Here is a 14,769-nt window from a genome sequence, read left to right on the forward strand (position 1 = left end):
TATTTACTCAAAGATAAAAGTTTATTTGAATATTTATCTGTTGTCCATTAAAAGAGTGACCTCTGGCAGAGGGCAGTATCAATAACTTGGGATAGTACCATTTCATCTGCTTGCAGAAGAAATGGCCTTTGTTACCAGTCCTGTAAGAGGGACCGAGGAAGACTAGGCACAAGGGGCAAAAAGTTTGCCCGTCTAAAATATGGTTTGTTTTTTTTCCCCTTCTCTTCTGTAGGAATTTTAGAGCACCTCAGATGACATCCCAAGTGGATGATTAACTTCACAATGGCAGAACTCAAAGTGGAGAATGGCAGCTGTATGGACTGGCAAAAGCGATGCCTTGCATTGGAGTCCCAGCTCTTCAAATTCCGCTTGCAGGCAAGCAAGATCCGAGAGCTGTTAGCAGAGAAGGTGAGGCAGTGGTGGCTGCTTCTACTTTGCACTGAGTTATGGCATGAAAGGAAAAATGTCGCTAAACACTGAGCTATCCAATAAAACTGTTAATTGCAGTGGAGATCTCTTCCTTGATTACAGTATGCCATTGCACTCAGCTTATCACTTGAGACACAGAGATGTGCCTGTCACAGTGGTGTAAAGTGGCATTAGTGAAAATAAGAATTTGGCCTTGTTTACTAGAAAATCATCAGGTATTCAGACTCTACTGGAAAACATTGTACCAGCAAGATTCTGGATATCTAAAGTGGCTGAGGCAGCTGCAGAGCAAAGATGGGTATTTTGGATAAGAACAGCCGGATGAGGACTTGGCTGGCAATAGAAAAGCTTACAGGAGTGCAAATTATGCTGTAATGTTAAAAGGCTGGACAAGGCTACATGTACTGCCGTAGTGTTAGGATAAGGTCGCATATCCAGTCAAAATGTTCTGGGGATACTGAAGAGCAGGACTGAGATCTGGATGTTAGAAACTTGCATGACATCTCTGGTTTTAGAGACATCTCTTACTAATCTCTTTCAAGTGCACTAAGTGAACTCATTTGCAACCCTAGGGGAGAGGACTGACAAAGATTTGAGTGTTTTGTTGGGGTTGGCTTTTTTGTTTCCATCATGATGTGGATTTCTGGTGTTTTTTCTTTACTGTAAATTGAGTTATTTTTCGATTTGAATTAAAGCTTTTTCACTAACCTCTAATTTGCATAAAATCCAAGTTTGTAGGTTGCTGTGGGCTTCCTTCTTTGTTTCAAAATGTGGCTTACATTATCACAGTCCAGTCCAAGATTGCTCAGATATTCAATTACTGCTGGAAAGTGAGAACAGTTCTTTCAGTCACAGTTTGCTAGTGAAGTTGAAATCTTTACAACTGACTGCAGTTTACTCCAAATGCTTTTAAGCAGTACCTGATGACAGATGTGTTCTAAACTCGCTTTTGCTCCATTTTGCATTATGTAACTTTTATGTGTATATTCTTGTTTGTTGGTTTTGAATGTTTTTACATCCAAATGACATCTACTTCAGAGTGGAGCAATTTTCATTCTTGCTTTCACTGTAATTATGTTTCTACTAATGCTGTATACTGCATGAGACATTCATTCTACTCCTCATGTTTTAAGAAATTATACAATTCTGAGCGCCCTATTCATCTTTTCAAGGTAGCTTCTGAAATGGAGCTTAATGACTACTTACCTTGGAGAACATTGAAAGTGGTCATAAAGTCCATTTAGATAAAGGCACATTAAAAAAATCATGTATAGATGTGGCGCAGGTTGGGTAAAGACAACCAGTACTCATGTGCGATACTCTGCTGCATTATGGAATCTGTGGCGTCGTGCTTTATTAATTCCTGCTTTGAGAAACTTCCTGACTGCACCCACACAAAACAAACCCGCCTATCGAACTTCCTTTTGGAGAACTGACTTGCCAGAGATCTTTTGACTCCCTCTGTAGGGAGGTTTGTGGGCCATGGCAGAGAATGAAATTTTCATCTGCTTCAGGGGGCTCCTCAAGGAAAGGGCCTGACTGCTATTAATCCAGCCTTTCAGTCAAAGCGATGTTCCCTTTGTTAAGATTAAGGAGCAGCTTGGTTCAGTGATCAGGTTACTCTGTAACTACTTGTACAGCACCCTCATAGGCTTACTTGAAGGGTCAAAGAGCTAGCAGGTTTGCAGTTCCCTACTCTGAATGTCATGTGGGAAGGGGAGAGCCTCAGGGACTGTGGCGCAGCTCTGGCAGGTTCTCCTGACGCAGGTGGACTTGAGGCACCAGAGCAGATGCTCAGCACACAAGGCTCATGCTGAACACTGCTGTTGGGAAGCGTCCTGTGCCTCAGGTTCCTGACAACTCTGCAATGACTTGCTCAGAGACCCTCCTTCCCTCCTCCTCAGTTACTACAGGGCTCCCTAGCAGTCACAGCAACTGGGGCTCCTGTCCATGCTGCATCCTTCTCCCCCTCAGATGGGTAGCGATGCAGAACCAAAGGAGGCGCATGCTTTATGCATAGTGATGCCACCTCCAGGGATTTTTATCATGTATTTTATAGCAACTGTGATTATTTTTTTTAAATGTTTTTTTTTTTCTTACAGCTCCATCTGTGAGAATGAAGAGATTCAAACTTATTTGAGAGAGTACTGCATTTTCAAAAAGGCTTTTTTTGGGGCAGGGGGGGGCAGGGGAGAAGATCTTGAAAAATGTGAAGTAGGCACAGTTTGAAGCTGTGTTGCCAACCTGTGGTGAGCATTGCCCCTGAGATCCTCTGATCTGATTTGCAGCAACAGGAAAATTAATTCAAAAAAAAAAAAGTGGTTCTGCTAGTGAAAGTGAAGAATAGTGTTAACAGTGTGATACTTGCTCACCAGCTAGGTTGTCTCAGGCATCTGGAAGCTACTGATTGAAAGGCTTGAAAATCTGATCCCCCCACACTTTAAATCAATCTTTATAACCAATTTTATGATTTTAAGGCAGATTTTACTATTTTAACTCACAAAAAAACCCCAACCACTCATGCCTGGCAATGGTAGTACAATGTGCGCTAACAGTTTAAATACTTCAGAATTTTAAAATCCGCTTAGATTGAATAATCTAGATCGCTGTTCAGAACACGAGGAATTTAAAAACCCAACAGTTTAACTGGCAGTGCCCTAGTTCACATGGTGTGAACTCCCACATTGGTAGCCTGGTCTCAGCTATTGAGCAGCGCTGCCCAAGCTGCACAGAGCCTGGCTGTGGCTCAGCGTGGCAGAGGAACCCCAGCCCATGGCCTCCAAGACAATGCTCTGCCATCTTGCTGGACCCTACAGAGCAGGAGACCCCTGGGTCCTGCCTTGCTGTAAACATCAGCAGGGATCTGGTCTCTCTGGAAACAGGCAGTTGTTGCCACTCTGACTTTCTTGTACACACACAAAGAAAGGAATAGTCCTCTGTTGGTGAGGGACATATCAGGCCGTTGCCTTGGCAGCAAGATGACCTGGTTAGGAGTGAGCTCTGGAAGAGAACAACAGGAGGAAAATGAGGCTAAGACATGCAGGAACTTTTTTCACTCAGTTTTATTTAATGTGTCCTGAGCCATCAGGAGAGAGAAAGCCTGTGTGAATGGTTGATAGGAGCATCTTTTGCAGCTTTTAGAAGGGCCATCTGGGTAGCTTTTAACCTGCTTCTGTCTTACTTCAATAAACAATGAACATTTGGAAAAAGCTTCTTTTGTCTCATGCAAGCATGGCTATACAACTGGGCCTGTTTCTCTCCATAGAAGATGTCTGGGCTAATGTTTGGGAGAAGAGTTACTCCAATTTGGCTTGGTCACTAAGTTTTTTATGTGACCTGGGTCAAGTTGCTTAGTAGCATTTGTCAAATTAGAAAGCATTTTGAATGAAAGGACCCATGTAAATACCAAGCATTATTATCAATTCATTGAGGGATTTGAAAGAGACTTACAAGCATGGATGTATTAAATCTGAATGCACTCCAGTGAGACAGCTGACACGGGGGATGGGTGAAGTAATCATTTTGTGTACATGAGAAACACAGCAGTTATTTAACAGTTCATAGTAGGACAACCCAACAATGTAGTACAGGAAGTTAAGAAAAGTACAAGTTCATTTAAGGCTATGGAGGGAATTAGGATGACAAAAGTAATTGATTTGACTGGAACTTAGCCAAGTCACCCTGCTTGCACAAGAAGTTTCATAACTCTTTAGTGATCAGGAATGGTCACAACATACATTCTTTGTATGTTCCTGAGCAGGAACCAGGACTACTAGCAATGCAAAGCAAACTGTCATGAGGCTGAGACAACAAGGAGTTTTTTTAGTCAGAACAGTACTGTCTTCTTAAAATAACCTGAGTCTTTCTTGGAGATTGCCCACCTTGTGGAGGATTGAATATTAGTCTAAGAGGATAGCCTTTGGGAAAAGGCTCAGAGATTCATCTAAAGTCTGTGCTGTGACCATAGACCCTGTCAGTTCATCAGAAAACTAGCAGAGGATGTTGACTCTGAAGTCAACATCAGTCTTTGTTTCATAAGGTATATTATGTCTCCAGTTAGCATCTGTCTTTCACCAATATATTTTGCTGCTACCCATCTGTGGTGATGCCTGTCCAGAGACTAACAGATAAATGCATGGGTAGATCACTGTTCCTAATGGACACAGACCCATGTTGTAACTCAGACCACTGCTGTCAGTGTTAGATTGCCTTGAGCTCAATCTCCACCAAGACTCTCAGAGACTGGGTGTTTGGTCAGAAGACATTTGGCTGTCTGTGCAATCTTCTGTGGCATCTCTCTGTTCCTCTGCCGAAGAAATATCCTTGATTTGGTTATTAAGCTCTGTAAACTGTGATGTCCTTAATTGCTCTACTGAAAAAGCAAACCTGAGAGGTATCATGCTAAATGTGGCACTTTCTCATCGTTGTGGTTTGAATTTGTTATGGCATGGCTTTTTTAGTTATATGACCATTGAGGTGTCTACATATATGTACCTTTCTGATATATTTGTCAATAGGTGTCAGTCTGCCTTTATGACCAATGTGTATATATGACAAGGAGAGTTGTCTTGCTGCCATCTGAAGGAAATGGAAACACGGGAATGCTGACAACTGCATTCTGGGTGATCAACCCAAGAGGAGTAACTCCCATTTTCAGAAGTATTGGTTTGATCCTCATAGTGACCAACCTGAATACTTGATGCCAATGCTTTACCAAGAATCATAAAATGCATTGGAGAGAAAAGGAGCTCAGTTCCCCTTATAGTTTTTTTTCTGCTTGAAGCATAATTCTTTTAATCTTCTGAAGCTGCTTCTGTGTCATTCCTTCATTAGTAAAACACAAGGAAATGCTGGAAACTCTGTGAAACATTCCTCAAATTTTGCAGCTTAGTGGATGAAACTTAGTGTCACTGACTTCATATTACCAGGCTTAAATCTGAGACCCATCGAAGCAGGGCAGGTGGTGGAAGAGGACCTTGGAAGCACTGAATGAGATCCTAAGTTGCTATTAAAAAAAAAAAAAAAAAAAAGGTTGGGCTCTAGCTGTAAGTTGTTAGAGGAACCTCAGGTACATCTGCATTTCACTGAGAATGAAGTGATTTATATACATTTAGAATAAAATTCTGTTCAGTGTCCTTTGACTTCTGTAGCAGTAATGCTCAGATAAAGAATCATAGAACTGTCAGTTTGCAAAGCTCTTTAAAATGAAAAGAAGCATAGGAAAATTAAGATCCTTGTTTATCTTGTCAGTTATGAGCCTGTGATGCTTTTGAAGCCAAAGCAAAGTATTCATTGGTTATAACAGGGCATTGCAGAGAACCTGCTGTGAGCTTTCCAAGATGTATTCACTTTTATTTACCATTGTGAATGGATCCTAGCTGAAATAAAAACAGGAAAGAATGGCACGCTGGAGACAGGCTTCTTGCAGGGACAGCCCATGGTGTGTAAATTGTAGAGACAAGGTCAAAACTTTGGGACTATTCCCTTGACCCATGTAATGAATGATGAAGCTCACTAATGAGAAAACAGTTCCGGTAAATTCAAAGTAAGGCAGAAGACTGGAAAAGGTCAAAGGCTTTTTTTCCCTGATCAAAGCTGTCCAGTTAACCCCAAGGATGCCAAAGATCTGTAGACCTGCACAAGAAGTGGAATTCCTGGGTAAAATAGGTGAATTTCCAGTTGATGTTAATTTCTTTTCTTTCTTTCCCCCTCTTCCCTCCTTCTCCTCTGGCTCTGAAGATGCAGGAATTGGAACAGAGAGTGATAGAAGCAGAGCAAAGAGCTGAGGATGCAGAGAAACAGGTAAGAGATTCTCTTATGGTTGCTCTGGTACAAGCCAAGCAGGAACTTACTCTAAATTCCCTCCAGTCTAGCATACATACAGCACTCTACAGTGCTGTGCTCTGCTAGGGAGACATTGATTTACAGTGGTGAACGGATTTTCTGGCCTACTTCCCAGTCTTTGAGCCTGAGCTATGAACAGGTGCGTGAATAGGTTCAATCCGAAGTGAAAATCAGCACCTTATATCTGCATCTCAGCTTCACAGCCTTTGCCCCTTCATCCATGATAGGCGTGCTTGCTTACGGAAAAGGAAAGGGGATGTTGTACCTCAGGATTAAAATGCAGTAATAGAGCTGCCTGGCAGGTCCTCAGAAAACAAATACGTAGGAGTACTGGTAAGGACTTGTCTACAAGTAGAGAAGGTTTTGCAAAAGAAGTAAGGGTGTGTCTGCAAGAATCTATCAGTTGTTTTGGACTTTCTTTTTAGTAGTTATTGCTCTGGCTTGAGAGCCCATGGAGAAAAGCAGTAAGAGCTGGATTCATTGCATATTACTATAACAATCTAAAAATTAGGTATATTGTCTAAGCTAGTCCTTCTATGCTTCTTGAATAATGGAGAAGGGGGGAAAGAGAGAGACTTCAGCTTGTGAACAGGCTATAAAGAATAACGGACGTTTGGGAAGCAGACTGTTGTACAGTCTGCGCTCTAAGGAGTATTATAAAAACAAAAGAGCCATGAAGGGCCAGATGGTCTGAGCTCCTGCATCACTGCAGACTACTGCTGAAGGGAAGAAGTGAATCAGCTCCCTCCAGCTGGACAAGAGCTGCAGGAGGGAGCACTGAGTCAGATTAAAGTGCAGAACTGAGAGCCATTCAAGATGGCCAAGAATGGCTGTGAAAGAGGACTTCAGTAGTGAAGAACTGAATAGGCAGTGTTATAAGCACTGGGAAACATATTGCCTAGGAATCAAGAACTTAAAGCACCTGGTAATGTATTCTGTCTGCAGAATGTACTATTCCATGCCAGTTTTATATTGGTGTCAAGATTTTTTTTTCTGACTAGCTTAAATATAGAAAAGATGCTATGTCTAGTCACCATGCTGTTGGCCTCTATGCTAGATCAGCAATTGCCAACGAAGATCAAGAGTTGTTTTTGAGAGTGGTATCGGTAAGTCCACATCCAACCAAGACAGGCAAAGGTAACATTGTCACTGTGACAGCACCATCAGGAAATATAGTTATTGCCACAGGCCAATGAAGGAGGTTTCATACTAGCAGATACCTCAATGAGAGGAGTAGAGTGTCCGTGATATGGTAAGATGCAATCACAGCGAGGGAACAGATGGAGAAAGAGTCAAATCCAGGTCTGAGAATGGGCAAGAAAGGTACAACTTGTCTGGGAAGGTGTAGGAGAAACAAGGGTTGCTTTCACTCACCTACCACCAGAAGTTCTGCAACCATGTGTTAGCAGGTCCTGAAGACTAGCAACCCTCAAAGTTGTAGGGTCTGCCTTTCCAGCAGCCTTATCCACATCCAGAGATAAGTGTTCCTAGAGAAATACTTCATTGCTGCCTGACAGCCTGAAGAAGTGACAGCGTAAGGAGCAGGACCATTCTATTCCACTAACAAGTATATTCACCATGAATGAGAAGCAGCTGACAAATGAGAGGGCTCCACATCAAGTGTAAAATCCCTTGTTATCTTTCTCTCCAGGAGTCTGGGGGCTTGGATTTGTTAATTCAATGGGCCCTATGTAGCTGCCAGCCTCAATTAAGGAAATCACATGTTTGCAGTCCCCTCTCTGAGCCTCTAGTAGAGAGTCAGCATTTAGGCATCAGACAGAAAGGGGCGGCCATTTCTTTTTACTATAATCACCCTAAACTCTAATGAAAACACATCCGACTCAGCAGGCTTAGTTTTCTGGCTCGGATGTTGGGTGCCTACCTTTCTAATTCAGTATGAGGAAGAGGCAGTTTACTTCTCTGCCTAATGCAGGCAGACAGGAGGACAAAACACAGCTTCTGCAAGTATGAAGTGTAGGATGATCAGAGCATGAATAATTCTCTTGCACAGACTCTGTGAAGTGCTCAGATCATTGCCTGCATTCTGCCTTCCTGATTCCAAACTCATGAAAAATTAATGGCATCTGGAGTTGGTTTCTTTGCAGATTTAGTCTCTGGGATGTGTTGGAGCCAGATATTTTCCCATCATCAAATGCTGCAATTAGCAGGTTTGAGTTAAGTTGATGGAATTCTATTCACCTTTAAAAATGAAATTCTATAATACATTGAAATAGGATGAGGTTGGAATAAAATGGACTGGCATATCAAGAGACATAGGTTTTGAAGAAAGCAAAGAGGTTTTAAAAATTTGCTAAAAACCTGAAAGGCTTCATCAGCAGCTAGATTTTAGTGCATTGAAACTTTGTAGTGAAGGAACGTTACATTGGTGCTGCTTCTGCTGAGATGAACAAGTGTTGGCACTGGCAGGAGCTCAAAGATAGGCAAAGCTTCTGAAATATCTAACATGGTAACTCCTTAGCAGGAGACAACACTTGTCAGAAAGCCAGAAATTGCCAAAACATTGTATAAGCTGGGGATAGGAGGAGGAAGGAACTCCATAGTACATTTCTCTATAGAAATCTTGATCTGAAGCAAATGGCCAGGGTTTTGTGGTGTATACCTTAGTAGTGAATGGGGGTAAAAAGCTGACCACAGTGTTGCAAAGGAGGAAGATATGGTGTGCCTTGCCCCTATGTCTATGTAGACTATAGTGCCTGTATGGTCTCTTTGACCGATAGTGTGCAAATATTTCACAATCCACAATGTGTTTATCTGTTCATGGTTCAGTTTGCATCTGTTACTTCTTCAGCATTACAAATGAATGTACAATGTTCTTTTCAGATATGTGGATATAAACTAAGTGTGAGTTGAAGGTTTTGTGTGGTTTTTGGGTTTTGTTTTTGTTTTTTTTTTTTTCTTCGTTTCCTGACTTCAAAAATATGAAAACCTGAAATACTCTCAGTTAGGGTCTTACCACTAGACAAGCAGCTCTTTCATTTGTGTTGTTTTGTTTTTTTATCTCCCTCTGATTGTCGTTACAGGTCAGAGTTATGGAAGAGAAGATAAAACTAGCCCACCTGAAGACTGGTGAATCAGACAGCACTCTGCACAGGAAATACCAAGAGCTGATGGGCATAGTGCAAGGAAAGGAAGATCTGATCAACAGATTGGAGACACAGCTAGCAAAACAGGTAAAGATATTTTCTACAGGGAGACCTGTAGCTTTCATGAGTTGGAAGGACTCTTTAATGTATCTTTCAAAGGTACAGATTATGTCTCCGTTACATATTAGCCTCTCAGTTGCCTTCAGATCAGCTGTAAAGTGATGCCTCACTCAGTGCAAGATCCTCTCCTTCCTTTCTCTTTTCTGAAAAGGCATCTATTCAGCCTCAGTAGCTCTTGTCTCTTCGTTATAGGACACTGGTCAATGTCCTTAAAGGACTTCCTTATGTTAGTGTTGAGTCCCTAAATTGTAATGCCAGAGTCTGGTCACAGTATTTCTCTGGCTTCCTAGCAAATAGATTGCTCTGCAAAACCATTATGTAGCCCATCTCTGACTTGGCATGTGCTGCTTCTTGGGAAGGGACTTTTCCCAGACTTCAGCAATCCTTTAGCATAGTTCTCTCTTGTCAGATGTCCTCATTATAAAAGAGCAGCTGTTTCCCAGTATGGATAGTTCTTAGTCTCTTCCATTCTCAGTTGGTGGAAGGAAGGAGCTACATCTACAGCAGGGCTTCTGTTTCAGCTCTAGTAAAGGCTTTGCCCTGCGGTCTTTATAACATGAGGAATGAGGTATTCTTATATGTTGCTAAGTAACTTAGTTCTAAATGGAAATAGCTCATTAGAATTTTACACAAAAAATACTTTGCCATTTGAGTTACATTTTACATTTAACTAATTATCACCTATTTCAAGGGCAAAATAGATTGGTAAGCTGTCTAAACTTACTCAGACCAAGTGTAGTGGGGAGGTCAGGCATCAGGTCTTTGGAATACTCTGGGTTTCAAGTCACTTCCCCAGGCCAGCATGCTCAGGTGGAATGTAGATGAAGTTTCTGCATTTTGGAGGAGAAAGGTGGTATTCGGAAGGAGCTTCAATAGTGGGCAAGGTCTAGAGGCAGCTATTGCAGTCAAAGATGGAAGAAATTCTGATTTATCAAAAAATGTTGATTTTTAATCAAATTGCACCTTGCAAACACAAGTGGGAAAAATGTTCTGTTAGTAGAAATCTTTTTATTCTATCAACAAGAGGCAAAATTAGATTCTAGAAATGAAAGCAGAAGCTTGAGAATTTCAGACAAGAAACAATATCAGGCTCACTGGTTTAGTTTCATAATGGATGGGATGGTGGCAGTGCTGGAATGTCACTAAGGGTCTCTGTAAGGCATCCTATTTGTTTTCACTGGAATGGGGAGAGCTATGGAGTTCAGAACGTTAATAAGAGAACACTGAGGTCATGTCTGGACCACACAATAGCATGGGACACCAAGAATCTCTAACTGTTTCTGGATCTTAAAGGACAATAACTTTGAGCATCCCAGGAAGAGGATGGCGGGCAGTGCTGTTCCCTGCCTGTCCTGGGGAAAACGGACGGGCCTAATGCTCCCCGGGTAGTGGAGGATCCTCTTCCTCCTCCACAAGGAGCAGGAGGAGACCGAGGGGATGCGGGGGAATGGAGGCAGGTCCCTGCTTGGGGTGGCAGGCAAATCCCATCCCGACCTTCCTCCCCTCCCCACGTCCCCCTGAAAAATAGGTATGAGGTGCTGGAGCCTGAGCGTCTTCCTGAGCGTCAGGAAGACACGAATCTAGGTGAAAGACCTTCTACGGGGCTACGTAAACAGAAGCAACCAAGTAAGAGGGTTGCAACCAGCTCCAAAAAGGAGAAAAGTAATTGTTATAGGCGACTCCCTGCTAAGGGGAACGGAGGGCCCCATATGCAGGCCAGACCCAACTCACAGGGAAGTCTGCTGCCTCCCTGGGGCTCGGGTAAGGGATGTTACCAGGAGGATTCCTGAACTGGTGAGGCCCTCTGACTACTACCCACTATTAGTATTCCAGGTGGGTAGGGATGAGATCAAAGAGAGAAGTGCCAGGGCAATCAAAAGCGACTTCAGGGCCCTGGGGCATTTGGTGAAGGGGGTAGGTGCGCAGGTGATATTCTCTTCAATTCCTTCGGTGTTTGGTGAAAATAGGGAAAAGACTATGAAAGTCCAACAGATTAATATGTGGCTAAGAGACTGGTGCCGGAGGTGGGATTTTGGGTTTGTTGACCACGGGGCGGCTTTCATGGCACCAGGCCTGCTTATGCTGGATGGGGAACAGCTGAATCAGAAGGGGAGAAGGGCTATGGCCCAGAAGTTGGCAGGGCTGGTTAAGAGGTCTTTAAACTAGGTTCGATGGGGGAAGGGGATAAGACCAGGGCAACCACAAATGAACCTAGGGGTGACAGGCCTGCGTTGGGGGCAAGGCCGCTAGCCCAGCTGAAGTGCATTTACACCAATGCACGCAGTATGGGCAACAAACAGGAAGAGCTAGAAGCCACTGTACAGCAGGAAGGTTATGATGTGGTTGCCATCACAGAAACATAGTGGGATGACTCTCATGACTGGAGTGCTGCTATGGATGACTATAAGCTCTTTAAGAGGGACAGGTGAAGCAGGAGAGGTGGTGGGGTAGCGCTGTATGTTAGGGAGTGCTTGGACTGCGTCGAAACTGAGGAAGATTGTGAGGATGACAAGGTTGAATGTTTATGGGTGAAGATCAGGGGGAAGGTCGGCAGGGCAGACATTACGGTGGGAGTCTGTTATAGACCACCCAACCAGGATGAGCAGGCGGACGAGGCGTTTTACAAGCGGCTGTCAGAAGCTGCCCGGTCGCCGGCCCTTGTACTCGTGGGCGACTTCAACTTGCCGGATGTCTGCTGGAAATACAACATGGCAGAGAGGAAGCAATCTAGGAGGTTCCTCGAATGTGTGGAGGACAACTTCCTCATGCAAGTGGTAAATGAGCCCACCAGAGGAGGGGCCCTGCTTGACCTGTTGTTTGTGAACAGAGAAGGACTAGTGGGAGATGTGAGGGTCGGTGGCCATCTTGGGAATAGCGACCACGAAATGTTAGAGTTTTCGATAGTGGGGGAAGTAAGGAGGGGCAAGAGCAGAACTTCTGCCTTAGATTTCCGCCGGGCAGACTTTAGCCTGTTTAAGAGGCTGGTGGACCGAGTCCCTTGGGAGTCGGTCCTGAAGGGCAAAGGAGTCCAGGAAGGCTGGACATGCTTCAAAAGGGAATTGCTAAATATTCAGGAACAGGCTGTCCCGGTGTGTAGGAAGACAAGCCGTCGGGGAAAAAGACCGGCCTGGTTAAACAGAGAACTTAGGCTAGAACTTAAGGAAAAAAAGAGAGCCTACTTGCTCTGGAAGAAGGGTCGGGTAACTTGGGACGTCTTTGGGGATGTTGCCAGGTCATGTAGGGGGAAGATTAGAAGGGCCAAAGCTCAATTTGACTGTAGCAGCCAAATCGAGCTCTAAGATAACAAAAAAAGCTTCTACAAATACATCAACAGCAAAAGGAGGGTCAAGGAGAGCCTCCACCACTTGCTGAATGAGGAGGATAGTGTAGTGTCAGGGGATGAGGAAAAGGCAGAGGTGCTCAATGCCTTCTTTGCCTCGGTCTTTAATGTCAAGACAGGTTGTCCTCAGGAGACTCGGCCCCCAGAGCCTGAAGTTAGGGATGGGGGGCTGTGTGAACCTCCTGTAGCCCAGGAGGAGATGGTTAGTGACCTGCTGTGCCAGTTGGACACCCACAAGGCTATGGGCCCGGATGGGATTCACCCCAGAGTAATGAAGGAACTGGGAAATGAACTTGCCAAACCACTCTTGATTATCTACCAGCAGTCCTGGTTAACTGGAGAAGTTCCAGCTGACTGGAAATTAGCAAAGGTAATGCCCATCTACAAGAAGGGCTGGAAGGATGATCCAGGGAACTATAGGCCTGTCAGCCTGACCTCAGTGCCAGGCAAGGTGATGGAACAGATCATCCTGAGTGCCATTACACAGCACATGCAGGACAATCGGGGCATCGGGGCCAGCCAACATGGATTCATGAAAGGCAGGTCCTGCTTGACCAACCTGATCTCCTATGACCAAGTGACCTGCTTAGTAGATGAGGGCAGGGCTGTGGATGTAGTCTGTCTAGACTTCAGTAAGGCATTTGACACTGTCTCCCACAGCATCCTCCTAGACAAACTGGCTGCCCAGGCCTTGGATGGGTGGACTCTTCAATGGGTTAAAAACTGGCTGGATGGCCGAGCCCAGAGAGTGGTGGTGAATGGGGCAAAGTCCAACTGGCGGTCGGTCACTAGTGGTGTTCCCCAGGGCTCAGTTCTGGGGCCGGTGCTGTTCAATATCTTTATAGATGATCTAGATGTAGGGATTGAGTGTACCCTCAGCAAATTTGCAGATGACACCAAGCTGGGTGGGAGTGTCGATCTGCTGGAGGGTAGGAAGGCCCTACAGAGGGATCTGGACAGGTTAGATAGATGGGCCGAGACCAATGGCAGGAGGTTCAACAAGAACAAGTGCTGGGTCTTATACTTCGGCCACAACAACCCCATGCAGCTCTACAGGCTGGGGGAAGAGTGGTTAGAAAGCGGCCCGGTGGAAAAAGACCTGGGGGTGCTGATCGACAGCTGGCTAAACATGAGCCAGCAGTGTGCCCAGGTGGCCAAGAGGGCCAATGGCATCCTGGCCTCTATTAGGAATAGTGTAGCCAGCCAGTCTAGGGAAGTGATTGTCCCTCTGTACTCAGCACTGGTGAGGCCACACCTTGAATACTGTGTCCAGTTCTGGGCCCCGCTCTTCAAGAAAGATGTTGAGGTGTTGGAGCGAGTCCAGAGGAGGGCAACCAAGCTGGTGAAGGGTCTGGAGGGTCTGACCTATGAGGAATGGCTGAGAGAGCTGGGGTTGTTTAGCCTGGAGAAGAGGAGGCTCAGAGGTGACCTTATTGCAGTCTACAACTACCTGAAGGGAGGTTGTAGTGAAGTGGGAGTTGGCCTCTTCTCCCAGGCAACTAGAGATAGGACAAGAGGACACAGCCTCAAGCTTCGCCAGGGGAGGTTCAGGTTGGACATTAGGAAGCCTTTCTTCACAGAAAGGGTCATTAGACATTGGAAGGGGCTGCCCAGGGAGGTGGTGGAGTCACCATCTCTGGATGTGTTTAAGAAAAGACTGGACATGGCACTTAGTGCCATGGTCTAGTTGACAGGGTGGTGCTGGGGCAACGGTTGGACTCGATGATCCCCGAGGTCTCTTCCAACCTGGTTGATTCTGTGATTCTGTAACTGCATCTTTGAGTGCTGTGCCTGAGGGAATTGGTTCTGCTTAGAGGCAGGGCTTGCTAAGCTCTGTGACAATGCTGTCATCATGTCACTATTCTACTTTAGGACCCTAAATAAAATCTTGGCATTGCACTTCACTGTGTAGCATAGCAGTATTCTGAATCT

The 14,769-nt window shown here is 44.6% G+C and overlaps 1 protein-coding gene across 1 annotated transcript in view; it reads left to right on the forward strand.

The window, feature by feature from the left end:
* Window positions 1–282: 282 nt before the first annotated feature.
* The window catches only part of PLEKHH1 (pleckstrin homology, MyTH4 and FERM domain containing H1), a 50,839-nt gene continuing 36,352 nt past the window's right edge, over window positions 283–14,769 (forward strand). The window contains 3 exon segments of the mRNA XM_068397319.1: window positions 283–408; window positions 6,169–6,231; window positions 9,315–9,464. Coding sequence (XP_068253420.1) covers window positions 283–408; window positions 6,169–6,231; window positions 9,315–9,464 — 339 coding nt within the window.

This window comes from Nyctibius grandis, chromosome 4 (assembly GCF_013368605.1).
Source record: "Nyctibius grandis isolate bNycGra1 chromosome 4, bNycGra1.pri, whole genome shotgun sequence".
Classification (NCBI taxonomy): Eukaryota; Metazoa; Chordata; class Aves; order Nyctibiiformes; family Nyctibiidae; genus Nyctibius; species Nyctibius grandis.